The sequence below is a fragment of the Megalopta genalis genome, chromosome 8, assembly GCF_051020955.1.
Source record: "Megalopta genalis isolate 19385.01 chromosome 8, iyMegGena1_principal, whole genome shotgun sequence".
NCBI classification, from domain to species: domain Eukaryota; kingdom Metazoa; phylum Arthropoda; class Insecta; order Hymenoptera; family Halictidae; genus Megalopta; species Megalopta genalis.
In genome coordinates this window covers 8,464,208-8,484,606 of record NC_135020.1, presented here as the reverse complement: position 1 = coordinate 8,484,606, position 20,399 = coordinate 8,464,208, and the positions used below count along the sequence as shown (strand labels likewise).

The 20,399-nt window shown below is 35.8% G+C and overlaps 1 protein-coding gene across 1 annotated transcript; it reads left to right on the top strand.

Moving 5' to 3' along the window:
• Positions 1-15,652: 15,652 nt before the first annotated feature.
• Positions 15,653-18,665, top strand: LOC143259931 (uncharacterized). The gene is made up of 2 exons (XM_076524166.1): positions 15,653-15,769; positions 16,847-18,665. The coding sequence occupies exons 1-2, from the start codon at positions 15,762-15,764 to the stop codon at positions 17,661-17,663; spliced, it is 825 nt and encodes a 274-aa protein (XP_076380281.1). The 5' UTR covers positions 15,653-15,761; the 3' UTR covers positions 17,664-18,665.
• Positions 18,666-20,399: the final 1,734 nt, after the last annotated feature.

The following is a 20,399-nucleotide window of genomic DNA, read 5'->3' as shown; positions in this document are numbered from 1 at the left end:
CCACCCTTCGTACCTGCGAAAACTGTGACAGCAGCGCACCAATTTGCATCTGATCGATTGTACCAAACCATCGGAAAATAGCATTTAAGGCTACAAATTTGAATTTTTTGGGAGAATCAAATAAACATCATTGCCTAAACTTTTCACCATCGCACATCACGTGCATCTTGGCAGCGCATTACGCGCAACGTCTATCGTCTTTGATTCTATTGGCAACACAAATATCTGTCCAAACTATATCACGTTTGGTCTCATTTGAATCAGAAATCCATCAGCAATATGTTAAAAAAAAATCAATATTAAAATGTTAAAATTAAAACAAATCTATGTCATTGTATTATGAGCTGTCTTCCGGGAATTCGAGTCAAAGGAGCCGAGGCGCGTGCCGCAGCACACGTGTTCACCGACTCGCATAGCGAGAAAATCGATAAATTACAGGGTCGCGCAATATCTCGGTGTCAGAAGTGGCATACTTAAGTCGCGTCAGGAAGAGAGACACTACTATACATGTATATACGGTCTAAGGACGTAACGCCCACGCGACACAATCTCTCAATAAGAGCGCGGTCCCTAGATCGAGACGTTCGATCTCAATCCATAAAACCGCGGTGTCACCAGTCTGGCTCATAACGCGTCACGGCTGTCTGGCCTCGGAAAGCGACGGAGAGGCTCTTCGGAATCGAGCAGATAGCACCGTAGGACCGCTGTCAGCCGGCAAAGACCGAGCACCCGGCGATCTATCATCCGCGATCCTCTCCCGGGAACGATTGTTAAAGAGTTTCGAATGGCGGCCGGCCATTTGCGATCGATGGCCCATCCACGCGCGAGCGCGATATCGGTTTTTCCACCTAGAATTAGTATCTGGCTACGTTCAACCCCCCGTTTGACTCGGCAGCCGTTCCTCCCCGCCCCTCTCCATAAGAGACGAGAAGAATCCCGGGGGTTATAGGAAGAGGATTCTCGAGGTTCTAATCTCCTGATGGTCGGTCAGCTTAGCTTTTTACGGGGGCCGTATGAAAAATCTATCAGGGTTAAAGCGTCGCTGAATCATTGATCGCTTATGCACACCGGCGCGGCTTTATCGGATGGATTCTCCTGTGAGGAACCGTTTCCGAGCGGCGCGCCGCTTTGAAAAATTCAGCCGCGTACCGGGCACTAATAGAGGACTTTTTGCAAGTTGACGAGCCATCCGAACCGGGCGCGCCCGTTAATTATTTTATGACGCGACGTCCACGGGATTCGCGGCGATGCTGGGGGAGGACTTAGGCTGTCTTCCCACTTGGAACCGTTTTATAGCCAATTTCAATCGACCGATTTCAATGAAATTTTCAGCGTGTACAGGGTGTTCCACGATTTTTTCCAGCATCTCCGGCGGTCTAACAAATAAACGTTTCGAACAAATGTTACTCGGTTTTTAGCCGGCTACGGATTGCGATATAAAAAGCTTCGGAAAGAAATATTTTACGTAAAGAAATCAAGGTCATCTTCATTTTTTTTTTAAGTTGCACAAGACGAATTCGATGACCTGTTATACCACGACCTTCGGATGACCTTGACGTAACACAGTTTTCAATGACAACATATCACTTCGTTGATCGCATTTTTTGTGCGTCAAGGTTGTCCGTAGGACATGGTGTAACATATCGTTGGATTCGTCTTGGCACAAGCTACAATGATATGAAGTAAAAAATATAAGATGCAATTTAAGAAAATGAAGGTGACCTTAATTTTTTGGAATAAAACACTTATTTCTGAAACTTTTTATACCGCATTATTCCGACTATTTTTTATTCATATTAACATTAGATTTACGGAACCCGTTAAAATGGCGTGTCACCAATTTTTTAATTTACGATTACGGCAAATGTTACAATAACACTTGTTGAGAATCAGAATAAACGTCTTATTGTTACTTTTATAAACTCATTTAAAACAGCTGTTTTTTGTCTAAAAATCTAGTATTAAATAAATATTCCAAAATGTATAATGTTATCTAGAAACATCAATTCATCGAACAGTAGTATAAATATTCAACAATAACATTTTTAATCGTCGTAAAATCGATGATAATATTATACCCTCTGAAAAGCGTTCCGTAATAGGTACAGTAAATTCTCCCTAATTGATGCTCAGCTTAGAAACAAAAAAATGGACAATTTGGGAAGAAGAGATACAATTATTCGAGCTTTGCGGCTCGTTTTTATAGTTAACGATCGTTACCAACTATAAAAGCGAGCCGCAAGGCCACGAAAGTATTCTTTTTGGAAGAAAATTGCTGCTGTATTTTTAGACATAATCATTTCAAATTTATATTTATTTATATGTAAAAATAAATTTGTATTCTAAAGATTTCTATGGAATTTTCAATGAAATAATCATCAATTATTAATGAATTGAAAATGAAATAAAAATTGAGACCATCTTCAACGAAAAATTTTAATTCTGACCAACGATGCCCTAAAATATTGGTAACGGTACGGTAAATTTTGTTGGCGCCTCGGAGTCGCCATTCGAGTGCAAAGGGTTAGTTTTTAAAATCAATCGTACGTCAGCGGTGTCTGGCATTCTTCGAGCGTCATTTAAAAATGTTTATTGCTCCATGATATAGTAAAAAAATATACGGTTACGATCGCGAGAGTCTACAGAATCGTTCTACGAAAAATTCGTGCCTCTAGCGTCACAAGTTACACCGGGAAAAATTCTCAAACGCGATAATTTGTCTGCTGAAAAAGAAACTCATCTCCCAGCAATTCGAGTTTCAAACTGAAATCATCGAAGAACCGACAACGAGATCGAGAAAAGATCGTCTCGCGACGTGTAAATGAGATCGGAATCTACGAGATAAAATTCATCGTCGGTTATCATCACGGCCGGAAGCGTGACCGCGGCCTAATAAGTGTCCTCGAGCGGGTGGTTTCGCTCACCTTTTGGAGCTCTGCGCGCCCATCGCGGCGATCACGGCCGATTGGCGGGAAATTCGAACGGGGTTCCAGCGCGTCCGCGGTGCGGCAACAGCAATCAACCGAATAATTTAAGGGTCCATCGAGATAACGGTAGGTTACGACGCGGATCGTGACTATATTTCTGTCATCGACGCGAACCTATCCGCTTAACGACCAGATTTCCCACGATGCGCAGCACGCACGCGTGTACAAATCGAGAGGACCGTTCGATACAGTCTTTTGTTCCACTGTCGCTATTAAAATAACGTGATTCCGCGAACGGCACCGGGACAGGAGCGTAATAGAAACACCGATACCGAACCGGCCGCGGCCGGCCGATCGTCACCGATTTTTCGATTTCCCGCTAGCTCCCGTGGACCCCCGTGGACCCCCATGAAACCAATATGGCTGCCGCGAAATAATGGGACAGTAGCCGAGATACGGGCGGCTCTTGCGATACCCTGTACGCGTTTTATGCGAAATCAACTTTAAATTCATCGCGCCCTGCCAGCCGAGAATCATTCTCCCCGACGTGAAACAATTCGCTCGATTCCATTCGAAACGAGATTAGTTTTTTGGTTGATGCGCGCACCGGGACGAACATGAATTCTTCTGGAAATTTGGCGGTACGTCATGCGGCCAGAATATGCCGTGAAATATGATCGCCACGTATCTTTCTTTTGGAAAATTTTAACGTTTTCGTAGAATTTTTAGTCCGTTCTTTTCTATTTCCCAGGTTTTATTCGTCGATTGTTATTTATGTATTTAACGTTGTTTTTATGTTGTATGGTTTTTAGTACGGTTATTTGATGCAGCAATGGCTCGAATGATTCTCAAAGCTAATTTAATAAATAATAATCGTGTTAAAGGACGTGAGGGATATGTTTGTTAGAGAAGTATGAAGAATATTATCAATAAGATACTCACCCATTTAGTTGTAAAATCCACTTTATGCACGGAAATGTGTGGGGGATAGTGCATTGACCACATTTACGTACTTTGTTAATCTTCACTGTACACCACATGCTTAAAAATTTCATACGTTACACACAAGGTGTCATGCACACTAGAAAATTAAAACGGCCGTCACAGTTAAATTACTTACTATTTCGGGTCCGAAAAATTAGTAAATATTCTTCAGACGTTCTAAAGTAAAGGTGAACAGCGTTTTTCTTAAAAATATCACTGTAAAAAAAAATCCGGAAAGTTCTCGCTTCGTGATTTGTTCAATACTTCGAACGCGGCTCGAGTCCGACCCGACCATCTGTCAAAGCCTCTTTCTGCGGGCTCTCGAACTTCGCGCCGTCACCTCCCATTGGTCAGTGATTTCCGTTAATAACTCGTAAACAAAGACGCAGATTGCATTTTCGCAAAGGAAAAAGTTACTTCAAATGACCTCAGCTACCCCTCATTTTCGGCTGTTAGAATAATTTGTGGAACACCCTGTATATTTAAATCATTTATATATATTTTATTGAACATTTATTAGTTAAATATCTCGGAGTTCGAAAAATCGGCAAAATTAGCCCAAAAGTGAACAAAAGTAGCTTCCTCAGATAAGAAACTTAAACAACGTGAGTCTTTTACTTCATTTTGTCATTCCAAGTATGTAATAGCAAAATTGTAACATTGTCTATTATTAAAAAATGTACATTTAGAAATCGGAGAACATAAAAATCGTGAATTTGTAAATCAAAGAATTTAGAAATTAAAATCTTAAAAATTAGATCATATAGAAATCAGCTGACTTCGAAATTGTAAATTTATAAATCAGAGAATTTAAAAACCGTCAATTTAAAAATCGGACGATTCAGAAATTGGAATCTTAAAAATCAGAAACTACAGAAACCAGATAATTTTGAAATTATGAATTTAGAAGTATGCGCATTGAAACATCGTGCCATTCGAAACGGTTGGATCGAGAAATTGCAAGTTTCTCGGAACGGAAAAATGTGTTTAATCCTGGCGTATAAATATTTCCAATTTATTCGCTTATAAAAACGAGTCGTCTACAAAGTTGTCGATTCACCGATAACTATAAAAACGAGCCGCGAGGCTCGAGTAATAGTGTCTCCTCTTCCCAGATTGTCCATTTCTGTGCGTAATCCGAGCGTCAGTTAGGGAGACATTACTGTATCTCCAAACGTTTCTGCAAACTTGATTCGATTAAAGCTTCCGTCGTTTAATATACCGTTTAATATTACTATACCACACGCCATCAGAAGCTGCAAAATACGTGCATACTAATTAATTGTTTCTTTTCGTTCAGTTCCAGAACTACAACTGAATCCTGCATTCAGTGGGGCTCCATAAATGGTGGAGAAATCGAGTTCGAGTCTCTGACGGAGAATACTTTGGAGGGAGCATTGGAAGTAATAAGGAAAAGCTTTTTCCCCAACGAGAGCATCTGCAAAGGCATAGATCTGTTATCGGATCCTTGTAGCGTCAAAGCGCTCGAGGAGGTGTGTTTGGCAGTTACTAGAGACGGTGTCAGCCTTGTCGCAATCGAAGTCAAGACTCAGAAAGTTGTTGGTGTCGTTCTCAATAAAATTAAGAAAATAAAAAGAGATGAAATTGACCCGCGGTGGTTGTGGGGGCAACCACCGTACGATCGACTTCCCCCGATCATCAGGCATCCTCCTGAAATGACTTGGCTTGAGAGATTCAGAGAAGATTGTGAACATCACACGGCCAATGCCTACCTAGATTTGATGATTGCTATAAACGACCAGATAAATTTATTCGAATATTATGATGTTGATTGTATTATGGAGTGTATGTTCCTGGCTACGCTGCCGGAGATGCAGCAGCAAAATATTTGCGAGAGCTTAGTGTGCTTGTCCGTGGATGTTGCCAATGCGCTGGGTAGTGGAGAAGATGTGAAAGTACCATTAGCCGATACTGGAGGTGATAGTATAATACGTCATTACCTGGGCGTACCGAAGTTAGTGACTGCCGTCATGACTTGCAATTACGCGCAGATCATCGCGAGGAGGTGCCGCTTTAAGGTCTTTAAAAGGATCAATTACAGGAACTTTGGCTGGGATAACGTACCGTTCCGCGAGAGAATCGGGGATGAGCATCGTGACTTCACTGTAGTGGTCAAGAAAATAAAGAACTTGTACGATTCTTAAAGAAGATATCGCGATATCAAGAAAATTATATTTTATTTAGTATTTACGTGTGTTTAGCACGGTTACGATAATATAATTTTGACCGAAGTTGTCAATTATTATCCTCGAAATTATCTTTGAAATTATTAATTTTGAAATTATCATCTTCGAAATTGTTATCTTCGACATTGTGATCATCTTCGAAATTATTATCTTCGAAGTGATCCTAGAAATAATTATCTTTGAAATTGTTATCTTCGAAATTATTATCTTCTAAGTGATCCTAGAAATAATTATCTTTGAAATTGTTATCCTAGAAATTATTATCTTTGAAATTGTTATCCTAGAAATTATTATCTTTGAAATTGTTATCCTAGAAATTATTATCTTTGAAATTGGTATTCTAGAAAGTGTTATCTCCGAAATTGTTATCTTTGGAAATATAGTTCTCGAAATTATTATTCTTGAAATTATTATGCTTGAAATTATTGTCCTTGAAATTATTATCCTTCAAATTATTATCTTTAGAATTATCATCGAAATGATTAAAATAACACCAATTGACCAAAATATATTCGCTATGCATTGCTATTGGAATCTCGTCGATTTATCAATCGACTTATCAATGAAAAGTGTAGAAATAAAACAATGAAATTTATACTTTTCTGCCTAGTTACTCGTCGTTTAAGCCACTTCATGAAGGAACACAGATCAGGCACTCGCGCATTTGCATCAACATTTGCATTGTTGCGGCGCAACGCCGACGTAAAATAAATAAAGCAAATCGCCGAGAATTCCGGAATTCATAAAGTTCGCACGGAATCGCAGTTATTCTTTTCTGATTATTATTCATGGTCGTGATGAATAAGTCGCGTCCGTTCCTTCGGGACCAACATCTTTTTCTGTGAAATATCAGCGGAACGATGCCGCCGTAGAAACAAATTGGAAATATTTATACGCCAGGATTAAACACATTTTTCCGTTCCGAGAAACTTGCAATTTCTCGATCCACCCGTTTCGAATGGCACGATGTTTCAATACGCATACTTCTAAATTCACAATTTCGAAATTATCTGGTTTCTGTATTTTCCGATTTTTAAGATTTCAATTTCTGAATTGTCCGATTTATAAATTCACGATTTTTAAGTCTTCTGATATCTAAATTAACAACTTTGAAATCATTTGGTTTCTAAATTTCCTGATTTTTAAGATTTCAATTTATAAATTCTTCGATTTTTATGTTATTTGATTTTTAAGATTGCAATTTATAAATTCTTTGATTTTTAAATTCACGATTTTTATGTCATTTGATTTTTAAATTTAGAATTTTGTTGTCATCTGATTCCTAAATGTTTTAATTTTTGAGATTCCGATTTCTAAATTCTTCGATTTTCGAATTTGTAATTTTTAATTTTTCAGGTTATGGTACCTAAATGTTTCGATTTTTGAAATGCGGTATCTTGATTGTTATTTCGGAACAGTTTGTATTCCAATCGGCGATCTATGGATTATTGTAGAGTGGTTTAAACGACGCCGTTATTAACACTGTCCGGAGGTTTGTCGTTTTCTCGTTCGAACTAGCCAGCGGTTAATCGAACCTTGGTAATGTCCCGCGTACACGCGGAATTAGAAACGTATAATTCCAATCCAATTCGCCTGCCACGTTGAATTTCATTTACACCGGCGCGACGGCGGTTTTGGTGCGTCCGATTTGATTAGCAGTAACAATTCGGTTGACTGCAGTTTGTTTAGACGATTTAGATTCAATGGATTCAATCCGCGAAGCCGCTCCAACGGGAAACCGAACGGTTCGCACGATTAGCACTTTTCTTTTCGTTATTAGCTATTGTTATTATCTTGTGTTATTATCCACAGCTTGGTTGTGTTAAATACAAATTGTCTACGTCGATCGCGACATACAAATACAATACTCTATAATATCACCGAATTTGGCTTCCGATGATTCCACCATTTTGCATTTGAATAATGATGTTTCGTCATAAATTTATAAAATTCTATTGTCATTATTAACAATTGATCTTACTTTTCGTAGATTATTATTAAAAGAACAGGATTTGGAACGACTTTATCGCCTAATAAATGCTCTATGACGAAAGCTATCCCAAAATCGACAATTACTGTTTAGCAACGTACGCTTTCAAAATATGCAAATATCATAATTATACAAAGTTCTCGCTATTAATAATTGTGGCTTGTTAACGATTGTTGTTGTGATAAAATTGTTCGTATTCATTGTAAATATATTGTCAACAATTGTTGCTCTAATAAAATTGTTCATAATTCATTGTAAATATAATGTTAATAATTTATATCATTTGTCGTAGACAAATGTATACAAATTCTTGAGCAATTAATAATTTCTCAGTCTGCTTCATTGATAACAAATTTTGCAACTGCGCTGTTTCAATCACGTTGATTTTTTAAATAAAATGTTCCGCCATAATCCGAAGATCGTAACTGATTTTATGTAACGAAATATGACGTTCGAGGTTCTAAAAGATGATTGCAGTATGTTTTCAATTTCTTTGAAAATAAATATTGTCGCAACGATAAAGAAATGTTCAGAATTTTATGAATATAATACGATGATAAATGAAAAGGGAAGTTTGTAAATACGGATATGTAGTTACAATAGAGGAATAATCAAAGTGGTGCACACATCCGATTGACTGCTGCGTTCTCACTGTAATTTCCGATCCGCGTCGCGATCTAATGGATTAACAGAAGCTTGCGGTCTCGTGTTAAAACGGATATTAACAGACTGCAACTAAAATAATCAATTAAACCCCTTTAACAGAATTGCATGCAGACGTGAATCCTATTAGCGGCTTTGCTCAGCCTCTAATACATTCGTTATGTAACAGAGTTGCAATCATTGTAGAGAGGATAGCGAATTACATGTTTTTGAAAATCCATTGCTTGAATTTTGAATAATTTCCGTAGACAGAAAATGGCATAAAATGATATAGAATAGCATAAAATTGCCTAAAATTGCATAAAATGGCATAAAGTAGCATAAAATGGTGTAAAACGGCAGAAAATGGCAAGAAAAGCTAGTAGATCACTGTTTTTGGTCCCAATGGAAAGAGGAGACTTCATTCTATCAGATCATAGTCATTTCAATCGCTATGAAAAGTTTAAATTATGAGGGAAATGTGAATTTGAAAATAACCAAAAAATTACCATCTCTACTTAGAATGGGGGGGCCTTAAAGATACAAAGGCACTAATACTGAATAATCCAAACGGCGCGAAAGCGAAGATTTCACCCTTTGAAATGTATCTAAGAACACCATTTTATAGTTTTTTTGTTAACAAAGTTCCGATATTTTGAATTTCAGGATTCCATTCGGAAGAGAATCCAAGGTGCTATACGATGGCAAACCAAAATCATAGATCAACATTTTCGGGCTCATTCGAAAGGGGAGACTTCGTTCGTTAAAATAACTGTGAACCAAACAATTTTTTGAACCACTCAGACGTATGCGAATATGAGAAATCGACAAGACCGAAACATTTGTATTTACAGTGCAGGGTATTAACGAAATAAAATTTATAAAACAGAAGAATTAAGATGCTACGAAACTGGAAAATTGGACTTTTAAAATGAGTCGAAGAACACCACCCTAAAAAATGTTCGCCTAGAATTCCACGACCTCAGAAATCACACTAACCTTGGACACTTTTTTTCAAAACTGCCATGAATTGGCAACAAAATATCGCAGATCAATGTTCTTAGTTTCGTTGGAAAGGGAATACTTCGTTCCACAGAATCACGGTGATTTCGTACGCCGGAGAAACGTTTCGAACTTATTAGAAGCACGCGAATTTGAAAAACGACCAACAATGTTCCATTTTCGCTTATCGCTCGAGTTCCATCGAACCATTTTTCGTTTCGTGCGATTTATGGTGTAGTGCCGGCAGTGCACAGAGCCAAAAATATTCGCGCCGAATCGGAAATGTGATTATCATGTTCGCGCGACCCCCAGCCGCCGAAATTCAATTGGTCCAGCAAGTTTCGATTGATCCAGCAAATCAGAACTTGGTGAAATATCGTTGGCGCACTTGTAACAATGACACGGAGTCACTAGAGCTTCAGATGATCGCGATTAGGGCAAATTTCGCAGGAGTTAGACGATTACGCTAGTTCTGGCTCGTCGTCGACGGATAATAAAACGGATAATAAGAGCACGCGTCGCGACGGATAATTTACGATTTTTCGATGATTTTTAGCGCTGGTTGACGAGAATCGCCGGTACGAATGTCGGACAATTTTATTTCATAATTTTAATTGCTCCTGAACAAAATATTCTCCTTTTTATTTTCTGCACTGTGAAACTGCCCCTTTAACAACGACATCCTGATGTTATTCTATTTTCCTGTATATTCATCAAATTTATCAGATATTAAAATAATGTGTATAATAAATCGTGAACTCTTTATCCCCTTTTCCTATTTTCTTTTAGAGCGGAACAGCCCCTTTTTAATTGCGATATGTAGATGTTACCTTATTTTTTTATATGTTTACAAAAAATGATATTAAATTATATGTTATTAAGGAATTTTTTCAATAAAAGCAAAATGTCGAAGAATTTTCAGAGTTGTTCAATACTGTTGATAATCAAATTTCATCAATTTATTTTGTCAATTGATTATACAAAAACTTGAAATATACAAGCGAATATTTACGCTAATTTTACGCACAAAATTCTCGACATATGTAAATAACAATCTCAATCGCCTCTCACTTCTCATTCATCATCCGATCATTGAATACATTGATCACGCATCATTCGTTTCCGCATTTATACTAATTATACAATTTTAATAAAAATAACCCCGAAAATATTAAACAAACAATTAAAAATTATTTCAATTATTTTTTTCATTCTTAACACACTAAATACATAGCTTTCTTATTATTAAATAAATGAATTTCCTTATATATCAGGTATGTGTACAGTAAATTCTCCCTAATTGATGCTCAGCTTAGAAACAAAAATGGATAATTTGGGAAGAGGAGATACGGTTAATCGAGCCTTGCAACTGGTTTTTATAGTTGCTGACAATCGGTATCTATAAAAAGGAGCTGCAAGGCTCGAATAACCGTATCTCCTCTTTCCAAATTGCCCATTTTTCTTTAGAAGCCGAAAGAAAATTGGGAAGAATTTAATATACAATGTACTATGAATGTATATGGAAACGTGGAAATATCTAAAAAATATGGGTGATACGAACAATGTTTTAAAACGAATATTATAATATATCGATGATCAGATTCGATGCTTTGTACACGCTATTCAACAAAACTATTTGTCTATACTATTTGTTATTTCTCGATATAATCATCGATTTTTCAAGTTCCATCGTATAGATATTAATCAATGAGGTATGTAAACACTTTTACAATACAACTCGAAAAGTCGTCGACTAGAACAACCGTGCCTGGGTTAAAGATTCGTTCTCGATGATCGCAAAGGATCGCATCTTAATGTCGATATTTACGTCGATTTTTAAGTGAAAAAGAAAGAACTTTTATCATTAAATATATATATAATAATATAATGCGTGCCATAAACTCGAGGACCGGTCGTAAAAGTATCAAAGTCGAGATCCTGGGTCTGGCCCCTTGAAAGTCCTTATAATTTTACAACCGGTCCTAAGACCCGACCGTTCATGTCACGTATTTGGGTATGCTAGAATTTCTGATTTTAATTTCTGCTTGCCCCCCCCCCCCCATCGGACAATGTTCTGCCCATCATCAGCACGGCATTCTAGTCTATTGATTACGGGTGAATAACGGTGGGGGAGATTAACCAAGAAATTCTTATTTGTATTCTCTTCGATCGTGAATGGCCGTAACGGTACCTTAAGGGGCGAACGTTTCCTCTGCCCAATCCGCTGGAAGGTCCGCGGACTGTACGCATTCTTGTAAGTGAACAAGAAAACAATGTACGCAACAATCTACGTTTTCTTGGCTAATGACCGTGCCCGGCCGCTCGGTCTCCCGTGCAATTTACCGTACGGTGCAGTAAATCCACCCTAATTGACGCTCAGATTGTGCACGAATTCTGTTTAGACAGCTATACATATATCGATTTACCAGTGAAATTCATGATGTTCGAAATAAAAATCGAGCCGTCGAAAAATTTTCGGTGTTGTTAATTATAATTGTTCAATATTGTTGATAATCATATTTTATCGATTTATAATAGTAAATACTATAAATTATAACAATAGTAAATTCTAGCCGGACTACATAGCTTATGTGTTAATTTTATAGTAATTAATACGAATGTTAATTTCAGCAATGCTAATGCGAAAATTGACAGCAATTTCAATTTCGATGATATTAAATAATATGTTATTAAGGAATTTTCAATAGAAACAAAATGTCGAAGAAATTTCAGAATTGTTGTATACTGTTGATAATCAAATTTCATAAATTTATATTGTCAATTGATTATACAAAAGATTAAAATATACACGCGAATATTTACGCTAATTTCACGCTCAAAATTCTATATATGTAAATAACAATTTCAATCGCCTCTCACTTCTCATTCATCATCCGATCATTGAACACATTGATTTTCACTGCTCACGCATCATTCGATTCCGCAGTTATATCAATTATACAATTTTAATAAAAATAACCCCGAAAATATTAAATAAATAATTAAAAATTATTTCAATTATTTTTTTCATTCTTGATACATTAAATACATAGCTTTCTTATTATTAAATAAATGAATTTCCTTATATATCAAGTATGGAATTGTTATGTGTACAGTAAATTCTCCCTAATTGATGCTCAGCTTAGAAACAAAAATGAACAATTTGGGAAGAGGTGATACAATTATTCGAGCTTTGCGGTTCGTTTTTATAGTTAACGATTGCCACCAACTATAAAAACGAGCCGCAAGGCCACGAAAGCATTCTTTTTGAAAGAAAATTGCTGCTATATTTTTAGACATAATCATTTCAAATTTATATTTATTTATATGTAAAATAAAATTTGTATTCTAAAGATTTCTATGGAATTTCCAATGAAATAATCATCAATTATTAATTAATTGATAATGAAACAAAAATTGAGACAATCTTCAACGAAAAATTTTAATTCTGACCAACGATGCCCTAAAATATTGGTAGCGAAATATATTTCTTGAAATGAGGGACTTGACGAAAACTCGCCTGCGACTCGACTTTTGGTGAACAGATGCGGACAATAATACTGTAAAATACTAAAATGTATAAGGGAGAGTAACGTTTTCACGAAAATACTGCTTCGCACGGATAGATCGATATTGTCTACAATTCATCATCGGGAGGACAAGCGCAATACAAATTGAATCATTCGGAAATCTTAATCGTTTCTCAATGGTTTATTTTGAAAATGGTGTTTTTTTTATTTTAAAAAATTTAATTTATTATTTATATAATATTAATAATTATAATTATACATTTATTATTTAGATAACGATAAGTTATGTACATGCTAAAAATTTCACTGAAATCGGTTGACCTTCGTACGAGCTGTAAATAATTAATGATCGCAAAAATCGCACTTTTTATCAATAAGTGTGAGAAATTTGCAATTTTTACGATCTTTTAACGCTTGTAACTTACCATTGCGTTAAACGATTTCAATGAAATTTTCAGCATGCGTATAACTTACCGAGATCAACAAGACGCATTTTTTACATTTTCGTTAGATTTCATAATGTAAACATCCTTTTTTATTTTTAAATAATTAACCTTCATATTTCAAAAGAAGTATTCGAAATTTATAGATTTTGTCATTATTAATAAATATAATTAACTAATGATATATATTGAAATTATTTATAAATATTTTATTAAACATTCATTAGTTAAATATCTCGAAGTTCGAAAAATCGGCAAAATTAGCCTAAAAGTGATCAAAAATAGCTTCCTCAAATAAGAAAGTTAAACAACGAGAGACTTTTACTTTGTTTTGTCATTCCAAGTATGTAGTAGCAAAATTGTAACATTGTCTATTATACAGGTCCCTCTATGATCTAAAAAAATATTCAAATCGTCTACTCTAATTCTAAAAAAATTAAAATTGCGCCTTGAGAAGTGTTCGAATGTCAGTGGGACTCACTGTATACATATAACTGATGGCCGGTCTCGGCGACCAAGGGTTGTATCCGCGAGGCATTTTCACGCCCGGCATCTTTTTCGCCGGCATTGTTCGTCCTTGACGAATACGAGTTCTCTGTTCTTCAGCAAGGGCGAAATAAAGAGCCCTCCCAAGCATTGGCGGATTAATGCGTACTGGTGCCCGAGACGCGATACAAAATTGAGATCCCTAATACGCTATGACACGCTATGACAAATAGAGCGATTATTAAAAAAAGTTTTATTTGAAAATAAAAACTTTATTTATGGCATTGAGAAATTAATTTCAATTACAGCTTTTCGGGACTTTTGCTAGTGCACAGTCGAATGCATGTAGATTTCAGCTAGCGACTTGCGTTCATTTGTCGCATATGCATTGCATTTATATCATTTTACTACATGAAATAATATCACGTCGTTCGTTTCAACAGACAGCTGTTATATTATGTATAAAAAAATAAAATACTTCTAATTTATCAATATGTAATTTAACCAAAATAATACGTGTTTGCTGGCTTTAAATGGACTTACATCATTTTCATAATTAGTCAATTGTAATAATCATTTAATTTCACAATTATGAAATTTTAAATATCATTTGAAATATATTTTCTATTAATCCATATAATCTTGTTTATTAATAATAACAATAAATAAAATAGGAGTCTCGTTTCTTATTTTGAACGTTAAATATATTTATATATTGTTAAACTTAAAATAAGATATTTTTATTATTTATTTTCGCTCTTTATGAGGCGGTGTTTTGAAATAGTCATGATGCACATGCGTTACATAATGTAATAACTGTTTCATATCCTTATATTTTTCGTATGTAACAGATCTCGGCATCGCTATACAAAGATGGCATTTAAAAATATTAATTCCACTTGGATATCTCCTGCATCACTATACCTGCAGGAAAATTCTCCATACCATCGAATGCCCCCTTTCATGCTTAACAACTTTTGTAGGAGCATGTTTTCGATAACTTCACCCTGTAGATAGATCCAATAACAATGGTGCCGTAAATAACCAAACCCTATTTAGTCCCGGTAGGTTCTGCTTTCCCTTGCAAATTATAATTTTCATCAAGGCTCGGTGCGAGCCTGTTTACGATGGTTCCTTCAATTGACTCATTTCCACTAGCTCGGCCTAATCCGCCGCTGCTCTTTTTCTTTTAATTTAACCGAACGAGCCGATCCTTGTAAAATCCGTATGTCACGACCGATCATCGCAGGTACATGTGCTTACCTGATAGCCGGCCGCGGCGGCTAATGGTTTTCCACGGCAGACGTTTTCATACCTGGCGCATCTTTTCCGGTAGTATCCTTTTGTCATTGTTCGTCCTTGCTGATTAGGACGTTCTGTCCTTTAGCAAGAACGGTATAAATAGCCTGCCGAAGTAAACAGAAACACTCATTCTGTGATCAGTGCAGCAGCAATCAGCAATCAGCAGTGATCAGTGCGAAGACTTCGGCGAATTTTCTCAGTTAAATTTCCCAGTGAAGTATAGTGAGAATTTCTTAGTGAACTCTAAAATGGAATGGTACGTACATTTTTGCTATATTTTTCCGCGAACATTCTTCAGTCACTTGTTTTGACTAATGTTTTCCGTGTGTCGGGTATAAGAAAGAACAATTTATTTTTACGAATTTAAATATTTATAAATAAAATATATTTTTCATCGAGACACGAATCAATCTCTATTTCGGCCGGATACAGAGAATTCTCCCTAATTGACGCTTGGATAGTGCACGAAGATGGACAAGACGTAAAGAGGAGATACGATTATTCAAATTTGTAAATTGAAATCTTGAAAATTAGAAAATTTAAATACTAGATAATTTAAAAAATGTACATTTAGAAATCGGAGAACTTAAAAATCGTAAGTTTGTAAATCAAAGAATTTAGAAATTAAAATGATAAGATTTAGAAAATTTTGGAAGCAGATGATTTAAAAATTTGTAAATTTAAAAGTCGGAAATCTTAAAAAGCGTAAATGCAGAAATTAAAACGGTAAGAATTAGAACATTTAGGAACCAGATGATATCAATTTAAATTTCAGAAAACTGAAAAATCGTGAATTTATAAATCAAAGAATTTAGAAATTGAAATCTTAAAACTTAGATCATATAGAAATCAGCTGACTTCGAAATTGTAAATTTATAAATCAGAGAACTTAAAAACCGTCAATTTGAAAATCGGACGATTCAGAAATTGGAATCTTAAAAATCAGAAACTACAAAAACCAGATAATTTCGAAATTGTGAATTTAGAAGTATGCGTATTGAAACATCGTGCCATTCGAAACGGGTGGATCGAGAAATTGCAAGTTTCTCGGAACGGAAAAATGTGTTTAATCCTGGCGTATAAATATTTCCAATTTATTCGCTTATAAAAACGAGTCGTCTACAAAGTTATCAATTCACCGATAATTATAAAAAGGAGCCGCGGGACTCGAATAATCGTGACTCCTCTTCCCAGATTGTCCATTTCTGTGCGTAATCCGACTTGATTCGATTAAAGCTTCCGTCGTTTAATATACCGTTTAATATTACTATACCACGCGCCATCAGAAGCTGCAAAATACATGCATACTAATTAATTGTTACTTTTCGTTCAGTTCCAGTACTAAAACTCAAATCTGCATTCAGTGGGGCTCCATAAATGGTGGAGAAATCGAGTTCGAGTCTCTGACGGAAAATACTTTGGAGGGAGCATTAGAAGTAATATGGAAAAGCTTTTTCACCAACGAGAGCATCTGCAAAGTCGTAAATCTGATATCGGCGCCTTGTAGCGTCAGAGCGCTCCTGGAGCTCTGTGTGGAAATTGCTAGAGACGGTGTCAGCATTGTCGCAATCGATGCCAAGACTGGGGAAGTTGTTGGTGTCGTTCTCAATAAAATTAAGATATTGAGAGATCATCCGGTACAGAGAGATCCTTTAACTAACCCGTGTGGGCAAAAGAGTTGGCTTGAAAGATTCAATGATAATTGCATACATCACGCGGCTAGGGGCTACGTAGATTTCCTGATTGCTATACACAGCAAGATAAATTTATTCAAATATTATAATATTGATTGTATTATGGAGTGTATGTTCCTGGCTACGCTGCCGGAGATGCAGCAGCAAAAAATTGGCGAGGGCTTAGTGAGCGTGTCCGTGGAGGTTGCCAATGCGCTGAATAATGGACTGCAAGTGAAAGTACCGTTATCTTACACTGGAATTAATAGTACGATCCATAATTTCCTGAGCATACCGAAGTTAGTGACTGCAATCATGACTTCCAATTACGCGCAGATCATCGCGAGGAGGTGTCGCTTAAAGGTCTTGGAAAGGATTAGTTACAGAGGCTTTCGTTATGGTGACGTATCGTTCCGCAAGAGAATAGGGAAGGAGCATCGTGACTTCACTGTAGTAGCCAAGAAAATAAAGAACTAATCGACGGATCAGAAGATATCGCAATGTCAAGAAAATTATTTTATTTAGTATTTGCTTGTATTTAACACGATTACTATAATTTCGATCGAAATTGTCAATTATTATTCTCGAAATTATCATCTTTGAAATTATTAATTTTGATATTATCATTTTCGAAATTGTTATCTTCGACATTGATATCTTCGAAATCATTATCTTCGAAATTATTACCTTCGAAATTATTACCTTCGAAATTATTACCTTCGAAATTATTATCATCGAAATTATTATCTTCGAAATTATCCCAGAAATTATCCTAGAAATTATTATTTTTGAAATTGTTATCCTAGAAATTACTATCTTTGAAATTGTTATTCTAGAAAGTGTTGTCTCCGAAATTGTTATCTTTGGAAATATAATTCTCGAAATTATTATCTTTGAAATTATTATCCTTGAAATTATTGTCATTAAAATTATCATCGAAATGATTGAAATAACACCAATTGGCCAAAATATGTTCGCTATGCATTGTTATTGCAATCTCGTCGATGTAACAGTTATCAATGAAAAGTGTAGAAATAAAACAATGAAATTTATACTTTCATTATAATAATAATGAAATTTATACTTACACTCATGAAGGAACGGAGATCAGGCACTCGCGATCAGGCACTAATACTAAATAATCCAAACAGCGCGAAAGCGAAGATTTCACCCTTTGAAATGTATCTAAGAACACCATTTTACAGTTTTTTTGTTAACAAAGTTACGGTATTTTGAATTTCAGAATTCCATTCGGAAGTGAATTCAAGGTGCTATAAAATGGCAAACAAAAATCATAGATCAATATTTTCGGGTTCATTCGAAAGGGGAGACTTCGCTCGTTAAAATAATTGTGACTGCGTTTGCCAAACAATTTTTTGAACCACTCAGACCTATGCGAATATGAGAAATCGACAGGACGGAACCATTTTTATTTAAAGTGCAGGGTATTAACGAAATAAAATTTATAAAACAGAAGAATTAAGATGCTACGAAACTGGGAACTTGGACTTTTAAAATGAGTCGAAGAACACCACCCTACGATTTTTTTTTTAACGAAGTTACGGTATTCTGAATTTCGAAAAATGTTCGCCTAGAATTCCACGACCTTAGAAATCACATTAATCTTGTATACTTTTTTACAAAACTGCCTTAAATTGGCAACAAAGTATCGCAGATCAACGTTCTTGGATTCGTTGGAAAGGGTTCGTTCCACAGAATCACGGCGATTTCATACACCGGAGAAACGTTTCGAACTTATCAGAAGCACGCGAATTTGAAAAATGACCAACAAAGTTCCATTTTCGCTTATCGCTCGAGTTCCATCGAACCATTTTTCGTTTCGTGCGATTTATGGTGTAGTGCCGGCCGTGCACAGAGCCAAAAATATTCGCGCCGAGTCGGAAATGTGATTATCATGTTCGCGCGACCTTTACGAAGGCGGCTGGCCACCCCCGGCCGCCGAAATTCAGTTGGTCCAGCAAGTTTCGGTTGATCCAGCAAATCAGAACTTGGTGAAATATCGTTGGCGCACTTGTGACAACGACACGGAGTCACTAGAGCTTCAGATGATCGCGATTAGGGCAAATTTCGTGGGAGTTAGACGATTACGCTAGTTCTGGCTCGTCGTCGACGGATAATAAGACGGATAATAAGAGCACGCGTCGCGACGGATAATTTACGATTTTTCGATGATTTTTAGCGGTGGTTCACGAGAATCGCCGGTACGAATGTTGGACAATTTTATTTCATAATTTTAATTGCTCCTGAACAAAATCTTCATCCCCTTTTTATTTTCTGCACAGTGAAACTGCCCCTTTAACAACGACATCCTGATGTTATTCCATTTTCTTGTATATTCAGCAAATTTATCAGAGATATTAAAATAATGTGTATAATAAAACTTGTACTTTTTATCCCCTTTTCCTATTTTTTTTAGAGCGGAACAGCCCTTTTTAAATTGCGGTATGTATATTTTACTCTATTTCTTTATATGTTTTCAAAATTGTCTTGACATTAAAAAAATGTTTATAACAAAAATTAAATTTTTCATGCCATTCTTACCTTTTTCAGGGTGAAACTACCCCCTTAATAACGATGTCTAGACGTTACCTTATCTCCATGTTTATTTCTGAAATTTAACCGTATATTAACAAAATATTTGCCGTGAAAATTAAATGTTTTTATTTTTCGTAGTACGAAACTACCCCCTGAATGAATAAGGTATCTTGTAGGTGTTTCCCTCTCTGCATAAATATTTCTACAATTTTATTGGATATTAAGAAATTACTTCCAGCGAAAATTAGATTTTGCACCCCTTTTTATTTTCTTTGAGATAGAACTTCCATATTTCTAAAATTGCACCAGATATTAAAAAAATTTAAGATAAAAATTTAAAGATGTTAAAAAATTAAATTTCTTTCCTTCGTTTATATTTTTAAGGGTGAAGCTATCCCCCTCCTTGCTCGAGTGATATATATTCGATATGTACTAAATGTTCAAAAATATGTTACAATAAAAATTGAATATGTTGTCATTTAAAATAATGCAGTCATATAATGTAACAAATATAAATTTTCTGTCTCGTGTAGGAATTTATTAACGACAGAGTATGCTAATCAACATGACAAAGAAAGAAATCGTATTGCAAGGGGTTAATTACGTCGGAGAATCTGTAAAATTTTTTCTCCGAGAAATTTATAAATAGCCCGAGGC